Source organism: Pipistrellus kuhlii, unplaced genomic scaffold, assembly GCF_014108245.1.
Source record: "Pipistrellus kuhlii isolate mPipKuh1 unplaced genomic scaffold, mPipKuh1.p scaffold_m20_p_3, whole genome shotgun sequence".
Classification (NCBI taxonomy): Eukaryota; Metazoa; Chordata; class Mammalia; order Chiroptera; family Vespertilionidae; genus Pipistrellus; species Pipistrellus kuhlii.
The window spans coordinates 158,809,650-158,830,567 of record NW_023425529.1 but is presented as its reverse complement, the minus strand read 5'-3'; the positions used below and the strand labels follow the sequence as shown (position 1 = coordinate 158,830,567).

Sequence of the window (20,918 nt, the reverse complement as noted above, 5' to 3'; positions counted from 1 at the left end):
AGAAGAGAAGGGGGATCCATGAAATTGTGATCCAGGAAATGTCATGGCATCCTTGATTAGTAATCATATCTGTCAATCCTCAATATTTGTTGTTTATCTAAAATTTAAATTTAACTGGGTATCTTATTTTTTATCTGACATCTAATGTCTTATCTGGCAACCTTACCTACTACCCTGGCCCCAACCCAGACACCCATATTTAATTTTTCCTTGTTTTTCTTTCTTAAATCTTTACTATTGAAAGTATTACATAGGTCCTCTTTTCTTCATTAACCTCTTCCAGCCCCCTCTCTTCTTCCATGCCCCCCATTCCCAGGCCCTAACTAGCTACTCTTATTAAAAACAAATAAACCAACAAATAAAAAACAATAAAATGTTTTGAGTCTCCTGAGCTGCCATATTTGAGATGTACTGATTATTCTGAAGAATAATTTGTGTGTGTGTGTGTGTGTGTGTGTGTGTGTGTGTGTGCCTGTGTGTTTTAAAGAACACAGATTTTATGAACGTTAGCAGAGACATGGGGATAAATAATTCTCTGGAAAATGCCCAATGATGATATAAATTCTTATTCATTCTTTTAAGGACAACAATATAATTATTGTGTACCAATCTTTCCCCAGGTCCTGTGTTAGGTGCTGGAAGCATAACCGAAAATAAGAGACTGGTATATATTACTAAGGTTACATCAAGATAAGATTGTGAGAAGATATTAGGGCAGGGTATTTAACCTTTTTCACCTCATAGCACATAAAGTAATTACTAAAATTCTATGGCACACCAAAAATATTTTTGGCCAATCTAACCAAAAAAATGGGTATAATTTTGATTCATTCACACTGGCTGGCTACTGTGTTGACAGCTGTAATTTTTTTTTTTTTTTCATTTAACAGTCTAAGGGAAAAGAGGTCAATGCCCTGACTAAATGGTAAGGTATTTCATGTTTTAAAAATTCTTGCACCAAACTTGTTGAAAATTGCTGTATTAAGTTATAGTGGAAAGAACAAATTCTTCAACCTGATAAAGTTATTTATTTTAAGAGATGGAATGAGAAAAAGATGCATTTATCATTGCATTTTTAAGGTACATTATGGCATGGCATGTAGTAATTAACCATTCTCAGTGAAAGTGCACAATGGGAGTAGTTACAAAGAGGATACAAGCGATATTGTGAAGCTACTAAATATGTGAAATATGAAATACTAGAGGCCTGGTGCACGAAATTAGTGCATCAGGACAGGGAAGGGGTTATCCCTCTTCCCAGCCTGCACCCTCTCCAATCTGGGACCTCTAGAGGCATGTCCAACTACCCAGCAGTCGGACATCTGTCTCAAAATTCAGGACTGCTTGCTTCCAACTCCTCGCCTACCTGCCAGACTGATCAACCCCTAACAACTCCCATGCCAGCCTGATTGATGTCTAACTGCTCCTCTGCCAACCCGTTTGCCCACAACTTCCCTCCTCTGCTGGCCTCTAGTATTTCTAGTCACCCCTAATTGCCCTCCCCTGCAGGGTTGATTGCCTTCAACTGCCCTCCTTTATAGGCCTGGTCCCTCTCAACGGTCCTTCCTTATAGGCCTGGTGCCTCCGAACTTCCCTCCCCTACTTGCCTGATCACCCACAACTGCCCTCCCTGGCAGGCCTGGTCTCTCCAAACTGCCCTCTGCTGCTGGCCATCTTGTGTCCACATAGGGGCAGGATCTTTGACCACATGGGGGCAGCCATATTGTGTGTTGGAGTGATGGTCAATCTGCATATTACTCTTTTATTAGATAGGATAGAGGCCTGGTGCACGGGAGGGGCCAGCTGGTTTGCCCTGAAGGGTATCTTGGGGCATGGGGCAACCTGAGCTGAGTGAGGGGCCTGTGGTGGTTGGCAGGCTGGCCACATCCCCCAGCGACCCAAGCAGAGGCCCTAGTATCTGGAATTTATTTACTTTCTACAATTGAAACTTTGTAGCCTGGAGTGGAGCCAAGCCTCCTGCTTGCTCAGTGGCAGCAGCCATTTCTGTTTGGATTTGTTTACCTTCTATAATTGAAAGTTTATAGCATTGAGGGGTGGCTTTGGTTGGCAAGGGCAGGCAGAAAGCTTGGCTTTCTCCATTGCCAGGAAAATGCCTCCCTCCTGCTCTCTGTGGTTGTAGCCATCTTGGTTAGGTTTATTTGCATCCTTCTCTGATTGGCTGGTAGGTGTGGCTTATGGGTGTGGTTTGTGGAGTGGAGTGATGGTTAATTTGCATATTGTTCTTTTATTAGGTAGGATGACTAGAACCCAGAACTTTCTGTGAAGTGGATTTTCTATCAATTTTCCATAAATAAGGGAGATGGTTTAGGTAAGTGTTGGGGAAATACAGTATATGTCCTATTATCTGAATATGTAGACTTATTTGTAGCAATGACTAAAGCACAATACCAAGAATTTAAGACAACAAATAAAAGTATCTAATCAAATGGTACTCAGCTATATAACTGAATTGTGGGAAGATGATTATGGCATTGATGGTGGTCTTGACAATGGGGTGTACTTGGCACAGAAAATGGATTATCCTATATCTATGCCTTCTCCAAATATACATTTTACCTGGAATGAACCAGTAGATTTTTAAAATATCCCAAGTAATAACTTCTTTCAAAAACTGCTTCCTGATAATCCAATAAAAGTCAACTTTGAATTGATGTAGGTCATCTCTAATGGAAAAGGTGTAGCTATAACTTTCTTGTTTTACCATCATGTTAAATAATCATTGCTTTACTAAATGCAATGTATAAATAATTACTTCCATGTCTTAGCTTTGTAGAGAACTAATAGATATTTGTTCAAAACAAGGAAGGGCATGCTTTTGGTAAATGTGGTATTCTAGTTCTTGAAGAGACTATGATTTTTAAGATTATGATGATCAGAGCTAAAAAAAAAAAAAAAAAAAAAAAAAAAAAAAAAAAAAAAAAAAAAAAAAAAAAAAAAAAAAAAAAAAAGTCACAATGTCCCTATCTCTAACCATCTGGTCAGTTGTTGAGATTGCTCAAGTCATTCCTATTAAAGTATTTTTCTCTTGAGTCCCTCATTAAGTGCACTGATAATTTTCAGGTCACTCTGCATGATTTATCCTTTTGCAAATTTCAATGTTCTGAATACATTAGTAGTTACCTTCTAATATGTTATTTCATTTCTGATAGCTGTGGAAAAATTAGTGGAGATCCTTTGTAGAATTTTGTTGGAATGTTTTTGTCATAGAGAGATATTTGTCAGAATATTAATTTGAAGTTTAACAATATGTTGTCATAATATTTCTAAAATTATGAATTTTAAAATTTTATTTATGTATAGAGAGAAGGAAAGAAAAGGAGAGAGAGATAAAGGAAACATAGATGTGAAAAAGAAACACTGATTGCCTCCTACATGCCCCCTAATGGGCATGAGTCCACAATCTGGGCAGATGCTCTGATTGGGATTGGAACTGGCAACCTTTCGGTGCATGTCATGACACTCAACCAACTGAACCACACACCGGCCAGGCAAAAATTATAGATTAACTATATACATATCCTATCTAATAAAATAGTAATATGCAAATTGACCATACCTCTGCCCCACCCATAAGTCACGCCCACCAGCCAATCAGGAGCAAACATGCAAATAAACCCAACCAAGGGTTTGAGTGGGGCCATTGCCTGCAACAGGTGTGGGAGGTGGCTACTCAGGAGATGGGGAAGTGGAGAAGCCCCAAGGGGAAATCAGGGCCGGAAGCTGCCACTCACACCCACTGATAGTGCCAAGCGATCAGGGCCAGTGCTGGGCACCAGCAGCAGGTGTGAGCAAGCGCTCTAGTGCCGGCAGTGGGTGGGTGTGGGGCTGGTGCCAGCAGCAGGTGCAGAAGCTAGTAGCAGATGCAGGCACCTGGCAGGACCTCAACGCGCAGAAGCAAAGAATTTTCAGTAAGGACCAGAGGCTTGCCCTGATGACAATGACTGATGCCCCACTTTGGTCTGGTGTCCCCACTCACCTACTCCACCATCCCACTGTGGCTGATGCCCACTATGTTCCATGCTGTGCCACCTATTGCTGATGTCTGCCATGTTCTGCACACACCCCCTAGTGTTCAGTTGTTCAGTTGTTCCCCATTCAGTCTATTTGCATATCAGGGTTATATAATACACACATACACACACACACACACACACACACACACACATACTAGATGCCTCTAGCAGGAAGATTCCTGTAATAGGGCTTCCTGCTGGGGTCTCCACTGCCCTCCCTCCTTCTCTCCCTTCTCCCCACCCTACCTGCTTCCCTGCCTTCTCCACCACCCAACTTTCTTGCTTCTTTGCAACTTCATTCCCTTCTGCAGTGCTTGGCTTCTTTCTACACTGTCTTCAGTCTTTGCTCTGGCCTGCATATGCAAATAAACTGCCATTTTGGTTGGGTTAATTTGCATATTATCCCTGATTGGTTGGTGGGCGTAGCAAAGGTACAGTCAATTTGTATGTTTCTCTTTTATTAGAGAGGATACCCTACCTAATAAAAGAGTAACATGCAAATTGACAGCACCTTCGCTATGCCCAAGCCATGCCCACCAGCCAATCAGGGTGAGTATCTAAATTAACTCAACCAAGATGGCAGTTAATTTGTATATCAAGACTGTGTATAAAGAAGCCAATCACTGCAAAAGGGAGGGAAGCTGAGGAGAAGCAAGCAAGTGGGGTGGTGGAGAAAGAAGGGAAGTAGGCAGGGTGGGGGAGAGCACAGCAGGAAGCCCTATTGCAGGAATCTTCCTTCAATGAGCTACTAGTATATATATAATATATAAATTACTTTTTAATATATATATATAAATTACTTTTTAATATATATATAAATTACTTTTATTCCCAAATTGAATTCTGTTCAACATAGGCATCTTTATTTTATATAATAGGAATATTTATTTATTAAATTGCTGCAAAAGTTTTTAAGTTTAAGTAATATGGTCTTATAATGATACAGTTGTCATAGAGTAATGAAGTACATTATGAAAATACTATTAAATGGAACAGTTTTAACTGTAAATTACCTTAGTTAAAAATAGTTTCTACATAAACATAGATCGTTAATACAGTGTCAATTGTGATTTGAAGTTCTTATTTCTAAAAATATTTCTACTGCATACACTGATTCTACACTTTTGCCATATAAAATAGTGTTCTTTTAGTTGAATCATTTCAAATAACAAATAAATAAATATCAAGTAATGCCACTGTTTAATCAATATAGGAGTACTAATATATGCATTGTTGTACAATTCTTATATGGCTAGTAATTTCAGATAATGACTCACAGTGTTTTGGGGGAAGTGAGATAATATTTTAATCAGTGTCAAAGCCAAGACTGGGATCTTTATCTCACACTAAAGTTTGTAATGGCCAAAAATAAGTAAAATCTAAATGGTTACCCTAAAATAGAAATATTTAGGTATAATAAAACCAGAAATGTTATGTTGGTTAGATACTGAAAATTATTTTGACCCACTAATGAGTTTTACATAGAATATCAATGAATGCTATATCTTGGACACATAATTTAGAGCTCAACTATAAAACTATACAGAAAACTAACATTATTCTTTCATGTCTTAATTTATTCACCAAATACTTGTTGGTCATCTATTATGGGCATACAGAAGTTCTTCCTTAACAGAGTTTAGAGTCTACCAGGAATGACAAATATTAAAAACCCTGGTAATAAAATGTGATGAAATTCATAAAAAAAAGATATGCAGGGTAAGGATAGTTGGGATAACCAAAGTCCTGGCTTGCCAGATATGTCCCAGTTTCTACCAGTATTCTTGTCTAAATTATTAATAATGCCCCATGTCACTATAAAACATGCCCTGGTTTGGTCAAAATACTCTGTGATCACCCTTGTCTTTAACAACATAAACTATTAGATTAAAGAGTAATCATGCCCTTAATATACTGCACTAGATACTAGGTATATAGTCTTAAATTTAGTGTGTATGAAGTTAATGTTTGAATAACCTTAGGTCTCCTATTAACTCATTGGTCTGTCAATGTGAAGATGATGGGACTCTTTGCACTAGTTAACACAGCATGTGAAGCCTGAAATAGCCATATCCATTAAGTTGACTATTATGGACTCAATGCCCTCCCCCCATATTTGAATGTTAAAGCCTTAATCCCCAATGTGACTACATTTGGAAATAGAGCCCTTATAAGGAGGTACTTAAGGTTAAATTAGATCTGGTGGGGGGACCTAATTCAATAAAACTACCATTCATTTATTTATTTTTTCTTAATTGTTTTCATCATCATTTATTCCTCCCTATAACCTATTTCATCTTCCCCTTCCCCTTCCCCCTGCACCTAACACACTGATGTCTGTGTCCATGAGTTCTTTCTCTCTTGGGCTATCTACTTGTTCTCTATCTATGAGTCTCTATCTATTTTACTTATTAGTTCAGTTTGCTCATTATATTCCACATATGAGCAAAATCATATGATACGTGCCTTTCTCTAACTGGCTTATTTCATTTAGCATAATGTTTTTTAGGTTCACCCATGCTTTCACAAAGGGTACGATTTTCTTCCTGTCTATGGCCAACCAGTGTTTCATTGTGTAAATGTACCATAGCTGTTCTATCCAAGAAGTAATGTGGTTTTAGAAGAGATATCAGAAAGTCATCTCTCTGTCTCTTTCTCTCTGATTTTTGCTATCCCTCTCTCTACATTCATGCACCAAGAAAAGGTTATGGAAGCACATAGTAAGAAGGTGGCCACCTGCAACTCAAGGGCAGAGTTCTCAGCAGACATCAACACTGATGGCATCCTAATCTTGGACTTTAAGTATCCAGAACTGTGAGAAAAAGAAATTCATGCTGTTTAAGCCCCCAAGTGTATGGCATCTTATTATTGCGGGCAAAACAGACAGAGATGATAGCTCAAACTGTTATACCAAAGGGTTCAGCTCAACCAAGATGTCTGGAACCTCTTTAGCTAAGACAGAACCAAGTAAGAAAATGAAAAGGATGATTCGGGGATAATAATTTAACTTATGCATTATGAATTTTTGTACATTTAACTCAAAAAGACAAGATAATCAGATCTGGGATTTGAATTCCTTTGAAATCAAATATCTCTGGGCTTTAATTTACAATACGCATTAATCTTTGAACTTTCATTTCTCACTGGGGGAACTTAATAATGGAAGATTTATAGTCAAATTTGGGGAATATCTAGGCGACAGCAATTTTTATTTGCATTGCTTATTTGCTTTATTTTAGTATTTTCATTTATCCTGGTTGCAGAATGGCTGGTAGGTTCTGTTAGACAGTAATTCAGAACAGGAAACGGGAAATAGAATGTATTCAGGGTGGATCTGAGATCAATTAAAGTAATTCATTGTTGGCATACTTCAGAATCTTTGGGTGCAACATCCATATTGCTCATCAGTGGTCAGAGGAATATATACAAGAAGTGAGGAGCTCATGCGGGTGAGAGGAAGAATGATTTGAAAGACTAGATACACCCCTCAGGGATATAATCACATCCCTAATTATGTATAGACTTATCAAATGAGTCCGATGGTTCCAGAACACAATATACCACAGAGCCAAAGAGACTCCCTCTTCTTTTCTGACGTTTTGTTAAGATGAAGATAGGGTGGGAAACTCTTACCCTTTATAAGGGAAAGTGAAGTGACAGACTTGTCTCATTGGTAATTTTGGTGAAAAGAACCCCAAAGCATTCTCATCTTCTTGGAAACAACCTGCTTGCAGAGAAACTGTTTCCCTCAGGTCCTCAAAGCTTCAAGCTTTACCTGAACGGCATCCATCATGGGAAGGTCTGCAACTGTGGAGATCGTCCCCTAATTCTGGGGTTCTAGTATCAGGCATGTCTGCCTCTTTTATCAAACCATGTCCTTCAACCCACATTTTATGAGCAAGAAAGGCAGCGTTTGGATCTGTCCTCTGCCTTATATTTTGTCTTCTAGTTTTGGTCAAAATTGGATGAGTAATAGGTGATATTGATTAGGTCTCTTCAAAGGTCCCCATGATGCCTTGAGGATCTTTGTATGCTCCTAAATTATTCAGGTCATTCAGATATAATGAAAGAAATCTACCACATACTAATAGCCATATTAAACAACATAATTGTTTTAAGAAAAGAAGTGAATAATATGTAAGTAATAAAACAAGCAACTTAAATGTAATTCTTTAAAACTAGTTTGATCCTGAAAGCAAGGTCATTTTGTGAGATGTTTTGTATGATGAAACTTATCATTAAAAACATTGAGATACATCACTTGAGGGAAGTCAAGAAGCCCAGATAAATCAAGTGATAAATAAGATTCAGTGTTCTGGGATTGAATTTACTCTTAAAATTGTATTAAAATGAAATGCAACTGATATAATATTGAATTCATGCTGAAAAACTTCTTGCCTATTTTCCTGGGATAGTAAGAATCACCCTGATTTCATTTGTTTTGCAAGGAATGTTTACCCACATGGAATTATATATTAACTTTAAGTCATTTAAACTGATCACTTTGGGATATTGTTTCTAAGGTTGTCAGAAAGTTACTAAAAGCTTTTTTTTTGTTTTCATTTGTTACAGTATTTTAAATAAAAATGTGCAGTACTCCATTTTTAAGGATCAGCTTTCTTACTATTCTTTGAACCAATTTTTCAGATATCATGACTAATTCATCCACATTCCACCATGTGATTAGCTGCATGTCATCATTGAATTTACAAGATGGCTGTGAGTATGGGAATAACTTGCAGCAATGAAACTCCCACATTTAAGCAAACAGAGCAAAGATAATCAAGAGTAGAGGACCCACCACTACCTTTTCTAAATCTCCAGGGATTTGTTTTCCCATTGATGTCATAGTGCTGCTTTGGGATCCCTGTCCTATTGGCTTTGGATGATACTGATAATCAAGAACAAAGATATAATGATGGGCCAGTATTTCTCAATGGTTGAGCTTCATCCCATGCACCAATAGGTCACAAGTTCAATTCCTGGTCAGGGCACATGCCCAGGCTTCTGGCTCAGTCCCCAGTGAGGAATGTGCATGAGGCAGCTGATCAATATTTCTCTCTCTAACTTAGCAAAATTACCCTGAAGAAAATTTAGAATATTTAGTAGCGCCTAAACTTATTAATTCACATTTCTATTAAAGCTATAATGGTAGTAACTGGCATCACTTTTATGTAACAAGACTGAAGGGTCCCGGGTTCAATTCCAATCAAGGGTATAAACCTGGGTTGCAGGATCCCGGGCATGTGGGAGACAACCAATCCATGAGTCTCTCTCACATTGGTGTTTCTCTCTGTCTCTCCCACTCTGTTCCACTCTCTCTAAAAATTAATGGAAACAATATCTTTGAATGAGGATTTTTTTAAAAAAGGACTAAATGAGATAACATTTACAAAGTGTTCAGAGAAGTAGTCAGTGCTTAGTTTGTACTGATACATGTTATTTAAGGCAAATTCAAATAAAAGCTCTAGCATTTATTACATAATAACTAATATCTTTATGATGAGAACAGTTCCTTCCGAAGGTTATTATGAGGAATAGAATAAGTATAAAGTATAGATTTAGAGTTTGACCCGCAGTGAGTACATAATGATGCTCAATGATGATGCTCATATTGCTATTTCTGGTTTCAGTGCTTTTCCAAATCATAATGACATTTTTACTCAGAAAAAATCCTATATAATAAAGAGGTGATATGCAAATTGACCATCACTCCAACACACAAAATGGCTGCCCCCATGTGGACAAAAGATGGCCACCACAAGATGGCTAGCAGGGGAGGGCAGTTGGGGACAACTAGGACTGCAGGGGAGGGCAGTTGGGGGAAACCAGGCCTGTAGGGAAGGATAGTTAGGGATGACCAGGTCTGCAGGGGAGGACAGTTAAGGGAAACCAGGCTGGCAGGAGAGAGCAGTTAGGGGTAATCGGACCAGCAGAAGAGAGCAGTTAGGTATCAACGTTTAAAGGGTGATCAGGCTGGCAGACATAATCAGTTAGGGGCAATAAGGCAGGTAGGCAGGCGAGCACACCTGGATTGTGAAAAGGATGTCTGACTGCCCATTTAGGCCCAGGCAGTCGGACATACCTCTAGGGGTCCCAGATTGGAGAGGGTGCAGATGGGGCTGAGGAACACACCCCTCGTCCAGTGCATGAATTTCGTGCACTGAGCCTCTAGTGCTTGTATAAAATAAGAGTGAACAAAAAAATAATACAGAAGTAAATGATAAATGAATGAATGTTGTTATGAGAGATCATATAGCTCATTAGATTATAAATAAGGACCTAATTTCATTATGAAAGTACAAAGGAAGCATAAAAGTCATTTCTCATTATTTGTCCTTTTTTTATGGAATTTGTTTTCCTGACTCTATCAGAAAAATGGTGAAAGAGACTAGATAAGGGGTTATCTGCTCTGGGATTAAGATTGTCCACCTTCTGATTATGTCAATGTTTACTAGAACACTAGCTTACCCATTAATTTATACACTGTATATGGCTGCTTTCTGCCACAAGGCACAGTTGAGTAGCTGCATCAAGATCATATATCTTATAAGCCTAGAATTACTATGTGGCCCTTTATGGAAAAAGTTTGCAGTTCCCAGAGTAGGTGATGAGGGGATTTATGATTCATAATCTACTGATCACTGTGACAAATTCTCTATAAAGGTATACTTCATTATGTTTAAGTTGAAATGACTTCTGGAATCTATTACTTATACCTCTCTCCTATTTTATATCCCATTAAAAAGTAGTAAGTCTTTTTTTCCTAAATGTCATTAAAACTTTAGACAATCAGCCAATCCTGCAGAAGCGTTTTAACAGAAACTTAGATTTGGCAAAAGTATCCTGAAGAAAATGTACCCTTTGCCAATTAAAGCCTTTAGGATATTTTAATAGCTCCTGAACTTATTAATTAACATTTCCATTAAAGCTGTAGTGGTAGTAACTGGCCTCACTTCCATGTAACCAGAAAAAAACCTGTGGAAGATTCCAACCCCTATCTGTGACTGATGATTCTGCTTTGCTGGGCAGCCGCTGCCCATTAGTTTAATCCAATAAGCTGAAGTGTGCCCTCTTTCATCCGTCTCCCCACACCCAATTTAATCACAGCTGTGTTCTTTCACAGCTTGACCTTTCAGCAACAACTGTGTCATTTAAACAAGCTACATGATTCAGACTATTTCTTACAGGGATCTTATCCAGTAACAATCTCAAAACACAGATCATGCACCCTCGCCGTGCCAAGCATAATAGCAACCCTTGTGTTGCTTTTACTGGGCAAGTCCTTCTGTCTTTTCCAAATAAGTTCACCTCATTAAAGGGTCAACTTCTCCCTGTAATGATGTTGTCCTACTCCCTGCTGCCAACCATAAACAAGCCCGTAGATGAATGATGGACATGACCCCTAGAAGCTTACCACCCAGGAGAGGATGACCATTTGGAGTGTTAGCATCCTGAGAAGAGTGGAGATACATATGACTCACTGAGAAGCCATGGTAATTTTAATGTCACAAGAATATGGGCTACTAAAGAGAGCTTTGGTAAAGAATGGTACAGCACCACATAAGGGGCAAGGTGCCATACCTTTAAGAACTTCTCAAAACCATTTCTTCAGCATTCACCCATGATTCTTTATTATTTCCCACAGTTCTATAATTTGGGGGAGGGGGGGAATAATGGTATTCTATTATTCAATACATCAAACTCACATACTAGTACACTTCCTGGTGAGATACGAAAATAATATCATTCATATGTATAGGCATGGCCGTGGAGATCTTTTTATTGTTCCCTATTACTTGCATGTTCTTCCTTTAAGATGTGTCAGCTTGTCTCAAAGTTGGCCACTGTCAATTGCTTCCTTATCACTGGAATGATTTGGGCTCCTCTGCAACTGCTTTGACCAATAGAGCACAGAGCCAGTGATGCTATACTAGTCCCATGTGCAGGTTTGAAGAGGGCTGCAAGTTTCTATTCTTGCCCTTTAGAACTGATAGCCATAAGGAAAAAAGTCCAGGACATTCTGGCAGACAGAGAGGCTACACAGAGGAACACTAAAGCACCAGATACACCAGGGTAGAAGCTGTCTTGTATAATACATCCAGCCCCACTGACCTCTTCAGCTAACATCAAACTCTTCTCCCATATACCAGCAACTGTCAGGAAGACCACAGACAAGAACTGCCCACTAAGTCCAGTTAACCCATACAACTGGGAGAAATAGTAGATTGCTATTTTGATGCCACTAAATTTTGGGATAGTCTGTCATACAGCAACAGACAAGTGAGCAAGAAAATTACACTTTCCCACTCTTTGTTTTATGTTTGATGGTACCTCCTGATACTTTTCCTCCCTAATGATGCTAACCTTGGCCAAATGATTGCCATTAACCAATGGGAAATAAGGAGTATCATATGCCATATAAGAACTTGATTCACTTTTATTATCTCATTAGTATTAACTAGAGGCCTAGTGTATGAAAATTCAAGCACTGGAGTTGGGAGGGATCCCTCAGCCAGGTCTGCCCCATCTCACAGTCTAGGAACGCTCAGGGGTGGGAGGTGGGAGGCAGCCTGGTGATCAGGGAAAGGCGACACCCCCATCACACCTCTGCTGCTGCCACTGCTGGCAGTGCAAGCCTCGGCTGGCCCTGGTTACTTGAGCCTTGGAAGGCCCCAGGCAGCTGGGCAGCCACCATCTGAGTCTTGTCTACACCTCAGACCCATGCTGGGCAACTGGGAGGCTGAGGGGACTGGGGGACTCCAGAGCAGGCCCAGCTTTGCCATGTGCCTGCCACCTCAGTGAGGCTGAGGGGATGGGGCTCCGCCATCTTGTGGCTGTGGATGCTGCCATCTTTGAGGGTATGGCAGTCAATTAGCATATTTCCTCCTTATTGGATGTGGGTGCCACCATCTTTGCAACAGTGTGAGGGTCAATTAGTATATTCCCTCTTTATTAGGTAGGATTACCTCCTTATGGCCCCATCTCCTAATATAGTCACATTGGGGATTAGAGTTTCAAAATATAAATGGGGAGAAGGGAAACACAATTCAGTCCAAGTAATAGGTAATATTATGCACCATGACTAATATATAATAATTCAGTTCTGTTGCTCCTTTTCTTCTTCCTCATATATCCAAACCTGTGAAGTTTCCTGACACAAGAGACAGGATCTTACATCTTTATCATTCCCCTAGGAAGCTTCTGACACTATCAGGAAAAAATTCAACACGCATACTTCTACACTTAATCAAAACAGAATCCTCTCAACTAAAACAATTCTCCACTTTCAATTAGGAAGACTCAGAATGATGAACGGTAATTAAAGCCCAGATACCAGGGAGAAAATTTGTAATATAATCATAAGCACTTACAGAGTCTACTGGAATGTCCACTGTCCACATTTATTATCATGTTGGATAGCAGAAACAATAAATGCTGTGCATATAAGTAGATGTTTGCTTCAAAACTGGACATTGTTTTTACATTTGTCCATTTTTTTGTAACCATAATCCTTTTTGTATACTAAACGAAGTCATTTGTTTTGACAGGACTTTATTCTCTAACAGTTAAGACAGGATACTATGCATAGAAAATAAATACTTTACATAAGAAAAATACATTCTGTTGTCTGATAGTTTGACAACTAAAATTTTCTATTAAATTGCACCCCTGGGCTTTTTATATATAATGATGCTTGATAGCCTGGGGGGGACTTCAAAGTTCTGATGCTTTTTCTGAATAATAAATCATGTTATTTCCTGATGGGACAGGATGTGGATTGTGTTTTATTCAAGTTCTATGAAAACATAGTCTCTTTATTTATTGGCAATTTTGTGATAATATTCCAGGCTGGCATCCTTAATTTAAGATAAATGATGACAACTTTCAATTTAAATAAATTAATAATGCAATTTCTATTGATATGTCATTGCAAATAAAGATAATAATTAGACATCACGTTGCCTTTTAAATAAGGGGCTGTCTAAAGAAATGCAACGATTTCCAAAAAATATAATTTCCCATCTGTACTGCTCTTTTAAACAAATAAAGTACAGCTATAGTCTCTGTTATGCAGAAACAGTGCTTCAAATTGAACAACCATTAATCTTCAAGGTCAGGTTCATTCTGAAAACATTGATTAAACACCAAAAATGCACAGGAATTGTGACTAAATAAGAGATGGTCCCTGCTTAGAATCATAGTATAACAAGGACAATATGTATATAAAGAAAAGACATTCATTGAATATGCTATTTTAATAGAAATGAATTTTTATAGAGTGTATATGTAAAAATAGATTTAAAAAATAAAATAAAGATAAAACTAATTTACTAATCATTATGATATATAATATTGTACCCCACCCCCCCACACTTCTTCCCACACAGCCATTTTCTCTACCCTTTTCTCAGAGAATAGGGCAATCAAAATAACTGTTTTCTGGAATAGTAGTCAAGAGAAATCAGCCATTCAGAGAGAGACAAATACCACATGATCTCAATGATCTGTGGAATCTAATGAACAAAAGAAACTGAGGAACAAAATAGAACCAGAGGTATGAATACATGGAACAGACTGACAGGTGTCAGAGGGGAGGGGGGCTAGATGAAAGAAGGTGAAGAGATTAGCCAAAGAATATATATGTATAGCTTCTGGATACAGACAATAGTGTGGTGATGGCCACAGGGGTGTCTTGGGAGGGGGGGGAGGAAGAAGGGTCTGGATGGAGGTAGGCAAACATGAGTGGAAGTGGGGGACATCTATAAGAGTGTCAATAGTAAAAACAAAATAAAGGCTTGTACAGCTAACAAAGGTTATACTAGAGAAACACTAAGGGGGCCTTTAATGCAAACCTTCTTTGATTACGTGATTCTAGGACACTTTAACAAAGTAAAGAAACAAAAAACAAATTCATTAAATATACTTTTAAAAATTTTCACAGAGTTAGATTAATCCTATTTTATATCCAATATAGAAATCCATCAGCAGTGTTTCTCAAACTCCTAGTGGATACAGATCACTAGGGAATCTTGAAAAATTTGCAGATTTCAATTAATAATTTAATAAATTATTGAGATTTTGCAGTCTCAAAAAGTTCACTTTGATTATCAAGGCATTCACAAACTTTCAGCTCTCAGCTGGGAAAAAACAAACAAATAAACAAGCAACAACACAGAAACAGAACAAAGACATAGCCCCAGATGACTAGGTATTCTAGGCCAGTGGTTCTCAAAGGCTTGTTCACATATCAGCAATGTCAGTATCACCATTAGAAATGAGAATTTCACAGCCTCACCTAGGCCTACTGAGTGGGGAACTCGGGGGTGCTGCCCTGGAATCTGTTTTAACAAGCCCAGAGTGATTCTCATGGACAATAATGTTGGGGAGGAGTTCTCAGCAATGTTTGGGACGGGAGTTACTTTTGCTGCCCAAACTCCCATTTACCAAGGCCTGTGACCCTCTGATATCATATGCTACTAGCAGGTCATACACCTTATCCCTCACCACAAGACAAACCAGGAGGTCCTTGGGTTTTACTCTGTATTGATTGCCATGTGGAAGGTCTGGGGTGAATTTGGAAATCTATACTTGTTTGGCAGGAGATTTTTAAACTCATTAATCCAAAAACTACTTGTACTTCAACAAGTGGGAAGGATTACTTTGAATGCCCAAACTATTATGTGTGGAAAATACATTGTAGTTCTTCCCTATAAAGAGGAGACAGTGTGTCTATTTACTTGTTGATAAGCATCTTTAAAGTTTTAACTCACAGATATTTTGTCAATATGAAATATAAATCTGCAGGTTAAACATATTCATTCCCCAAATAATTTATCATGACATGTGGTCAATTTTATCTTTTCTTCTGCAGATATTCTATCAGTTTAAAAAAAAAAAAAAAAAGGATAGCTGAAGAAAACTCATATGATTTTTATCTGCCTCTCTGTGTCTTTGTGAAATTTACCAAAACACACAATGAAGAAATGATACTTCTTTCTTCTGAAAAAAACAGGTGTTAAAGAAATTGAACATAGGGTTTTAGTCATAAATATTATGCCCTTTGTTCTGAGCTAAATATTTCCAACTTATTGATTTAAGTTTAGCAGCTTCTTCAGATTAGTGACTCAAATTGAATTTCTGGTCAACAAAATTCTCAAAATATATTTTCTTAAATGAATGGTATATTAAGAATATTTTCCATACACTATTGTACAGTTAGTTTGCAACCTTAAATGCTAGTCTTTATTCTTATATTGTTATTACTATCTTATATCAAAACTATTTTAAAATTTCATCTTTTTATACAGGATTAACAAATACTTTTTGGTTTTCATTTTGTCTGCCCCCCTTTTATTGATTCCTTAAAAGCAGACATTTTCATCTGTTTAATAAAGCTGTTTTAATAAAACTTTATCTTCAAAAATAGGTGATGATCTAAATTTGGCCCATACATGTTTTATCAGCTCCCAATCTAAAAATGTTTTGTTCATAAATATAAAAAAAGAAATAATCACATATATATGTTCTTACTTCAAGTAATAACCCTTATGTAAACATTACAGGAGATAATTTTGTAAATCTTTAAATCTAATGAACTCCACATACTTAAGAGAACATGAAAATGATTTCCAAGGTGTCAAAGTTTAGCAACTTTTTACATTAGCTTTATCAGTGTGTTTCCTTATTTCCCAGAGCATTTTGTTTCTTCTGGATAGGAGAAAATTAATAATAAAAGCAACGCCATAATAAAGCAAAAGATCAGAAGACTTCACTGCAATATGGTCAGTATGCGCCACTGAACAGCAAACACAATGTTTCAGGAACAAAATTTACCTTGACAGGCAATCTGCAAAGGACAGGCGAACAGGGTATCCGTATCGGATGATCTTCACCATCGCCAGGACCCCAATATATTGTAGCTGAGCAGACACGTAAAAATTATCAAAGGTATCTGGCAGCTTTGAGTTATTGGGCTTGATGCAATGAATAAAGTGTGGAGTGCACTTCTGAAGTTTTCCAATAATATCCGTTAGAGATTTCTAAGGAGAGAAGTAAAACCAAACTGATTCTTCAAAGACAACAAAAGATAAAGCAGTTTTTAAATAAAAATCTTTATCTTCAATCAGGACTTTAAAAGTTATGCCTTCACTCACTGTGTGTGTGTGTGTGTGTGTGCGCGCGCGCGTGTGTGTAAAGGTACTCAAGTGGTCGACAATGGGGGAGGGGAATTCTATGTAAACCCTCTACAGTTGATATGATCAAAATTTAGGTTTGAGAATCAGAAAACATCACTAACCCTGAGTTGTGATGCAACAGTGACTGGACCTCCTCGTTCCAGTCTTTGAAGAAATGTAGAAGTTCCTTTCTTTTTCAATAACTATAAAGAAAACAAAAAGAAAAGGTGAGCAAATTTAGTTTACTAAATTCCATTTAGAAGAAGAAAATTAACTCTCTCATCCATGTAAATTCTCTGACAGGCAGAAATATGTTTAAAACAGACTATAAAAATCAGTATCAAATGATTTTCTATAATGCTGCCATATACTGGGGAAATGGGAAACTACATGTAAAATAACAACCATTACTACCAACCCTTCATATATGTGGCTGTAAGTATCCTGTACCTACTTTAATCAGAAATTAAATATAGATCCAGATTCACTTGCCAGTAGAGTAAACTCATCTTGGTATTTTTACTAGTTGTATTACTAACTGTCCACATTTATCATGAAATGTCACTGACTGTAGGGAAAAAATAATACTATTTATGTTACAAAGATTTGATGTTTTCACAACCACTGGTTTGTTTCCTTAAGATTGACTATGATTTGTTTCTCACCCTTTTTTTTTCTTCTTACCCTTCCTTTTCTTCTTTTTAAACTACAAAACATTTGCCTGGCTGTGAAAAAGGACAATAGACTATTATCTTTGATAAGTAATTATATACACCTCTTAAAAGAAAAAAAAAATCACGTGTAGCAAAGATTAAATCATAATGGAGATTTTTTTAAAAGCCAGGGGGAATGAAGAAATAAAGGGCATAAGGAAATTAATTAAATTCTACCAGGGTCTAAAAGGAATCTCAACCACTAATGTACCTTTACAGTTCACAAAATCATACAGACTCAAGCCAACATATCTAGTGATCCAAAATCATTTATCTTTAAATAGATCTTTATACAAGAAAAAAATTCTAATAACCGTCTTTTCAATTTGGTGCTATGTTACCATGACAATAGCTCCTTTCCTTCCATTAAGATGAACTGTCAAACAGAAATTATTAATTATCACTGATTGATGGGGGACTGTCAAATGAAGTGACTGGTCCAGGATCAACTTTTCCCTGCAAACAGGAAGCCCAGTGTGATGACCAGTTAAAGAATTGGCTGACACCTACCTACCTTGCCAGTCACAGGGGAGAACATGCAGGGATGAGGGCAAAAGTGTTCTATTCCTCTCTTCTGTTTGGACAGAAGAGAGGAATAGAACACTTAAGAAATAACCGTAATAAATAAATCTCCACCCCTTGAAATTGAAGTCAATTTCCCTTTCTGGGTGGAGGAACTGCTATGAATTATCTCTCCTCTACAGTCCTTTAGGGAAAAGACTAATGGCATCTATGCCTGGTAATGTTTAATAATTAAGGTTAAAAATTACAATTTAGAGGTGTGTGGTGATTTCTTGTTCTTGATTTTCAGGATGACTGAGAAAGGAAGGGCCAGCAAGTTCAATGAAACCCTCGGGGATAGAGATCTTCCTTATAAAGAATAAATCTTTGTCTTTTTTATGTAAAAGATGCCACTGTTGTATTCAGTGAGATTGAATTCCTGTGATCATATAGTTATATCAAAGGATCCCTAAATCCCAGGCCTAGGAACCACACACACACACATTTCTAATACGTTATACACATTTCTGCCACTCTTCTAAAATAGAGCTGATTTTAATTATGCTTTCATTTTAATTGGTAAGCTAAAATGCATTCCAGCAAGCTACAACTGAGTATCTAAAAATAATTATCCTGGACACCTTCCCAATCATATTTCTCATCTTTTATGGTTTTGGTAGAGGCAAGCAAAACAAACTGGGCCACACTGAATTTTAAACTGAAGACATTTCAGTTAAAAAAAAAAAAACCCACAAAAAACTCTACTGAATTTGTAGTTCTATTTCACAAATAGTTTGAACCATTATGTTGTAAGTACAGCCACACTTGTGTGAGAGAAATACACATTAAAAAATATTATAATAAAAAAATAAGTTGTGTCTACAAAATATGCAGTGAAAACATTCTAGCACCTGAAAAAGACACTGTATCTGTGACAAACTGCAATTTATGTATAGAGACTTAAAATTTCTGAAGTAATTAATGTCAACAGAGTAAGGTAGCTAAGTTAATTCTCTCTTAGCCTACTATCCATGAAGTTACTTCCCATTCATCACAGAGATAGTCATAGAGATGAAACATAAATAGGATGTTGCACAGACAACCAACACAATTATAAATGCTCTATTTGCTACTGAATTATCACTGGAAAATACTTTCCTATACTGGTCCCTCTTTCAAATGTTTATACTTCATGTAGGCATTATTTCATTTAATTTTTAAAAATTAAAATATCAATTTATTTCCCTTATTATTTATAATTGTCCTTTCTTAAAAAAAAAAAAGCAAACGTTTTAAGCAAACTTAAAAACAACCAAACAACAATCACAAAATTCCTACCTTACTAAGTTCTAGATAATTCCTGTTTTCTCCGATAGTTGAAGAAACTGTCATTTTCTTATTGAGCAGGGCAGATTTATGTCCTCTGAATTTAAAAGGATAGGAAGATAGAAGGGATCCTGTTTGTGACAGTTTCGACTGGAACAAGTGATTGATCACGACATTTTCACTAGCTAGGAAATAAATAAATGAATATTGTAAGGTGGCATTAAAATTGTGATTTACATTTTACATATTCCTCATCCAAGTCCTTCACCTAGTAACATGTTCAGGGTGGAAGATGTAATTGAAGAGTCCATTTTTCCCTTTGCCTCTATTTTCTTTTCCACACTATGCATTATGCTATTTGACAAAGTTTGACCTCCTGTGCCCTTGGCCAGGAGTCCTGATCCATGTTTCCCAATTCTCCACCTTACTGTTTGACCCCTCACTCTCTAATTGTCACTACTCTCTTAGCTGTCTGAGCAGAATCTTACCTGATCAATCCTAAGGGGCTTTAATGTACTTGCCAAAGTCATGGAGACATGGATTCTCTCAGGAACTTCCATTGCAGGAGAGTAACTACCTAGGAACAAGCTTCACAAGAATCTAAGTTGTCTCAGAGCTGGATGTAGTACATATGGGACTATTTGTTAACTGCCAATCCATATGCCTTAATCCCTTCACCTTTTTTACTCAGTGCCCCCACACCTCTCCCCTCTGGCAAGCATCAGTCTGTTGTTCTATGTCTCTGAGTCTATTTCAATTTGGTTTATTCATTTAGTTAGTTTTGTAGATTCACATATAAATAGGGAATATAGTCAATACAATTGTAATAACTATGTAAATTACCAGGTGGTACTGGGACAATTTGTAAAGTATATGATTATCTAACCACTGTACTGAACACCTTAAACTAATACAAAATAATATTGAATGTAAACTGTAATTGAAAAGTACACTAAAAATAAAAAGCCTATGCTGATAAGTATTGGATGTTATGTTATAGAAATTCTAATAATTCCGGGCTCACATTCCTTTCTTCACATCTCAGAAAGAAACTGGGGCCATGATGAATGGATTTTTGGCTATAAATTCAAACAGTGTTTTTAAAACTGTATATGGTGTTTAAGGATCTAGAAGGCATTTTTCTTGTGTTACCCCTATTTATATAT

General features: G+C 37.3%; 1 protein-coding gene across 1 annotated transcript in view; it reads right to left on the bottom strand.

Annotated features, from left to right (window-relative positions):
* Positions 1 to 20,918, bottom strand: part of MYO16 (myosin XVI) — a 414,776-nt gene that overhangs the window by 128,912 nt on the left and 264,946 nt on the right. Inside the window, exons 25-27 of the mRNA XM_036458153.2 lie at positions 19,765 to 19,937; positions 17,335 to 17,415; positions 16,872 to 17,077 (exon numbers count right to left, since the gene is read on the bottom strand). Coding sequence (XP_036314046.1) covers positions 16,872 to 17,077; positions 17,335 to 17,415; positions 19,765 to 19,937 — 460 coding nt within the window. The remainder of the gene's footprint in view (positions 1 to 16,871; positions 17,078 to 17,334; positions 17,416 to 19,764; positions 19,938 to 20,918) is intronic.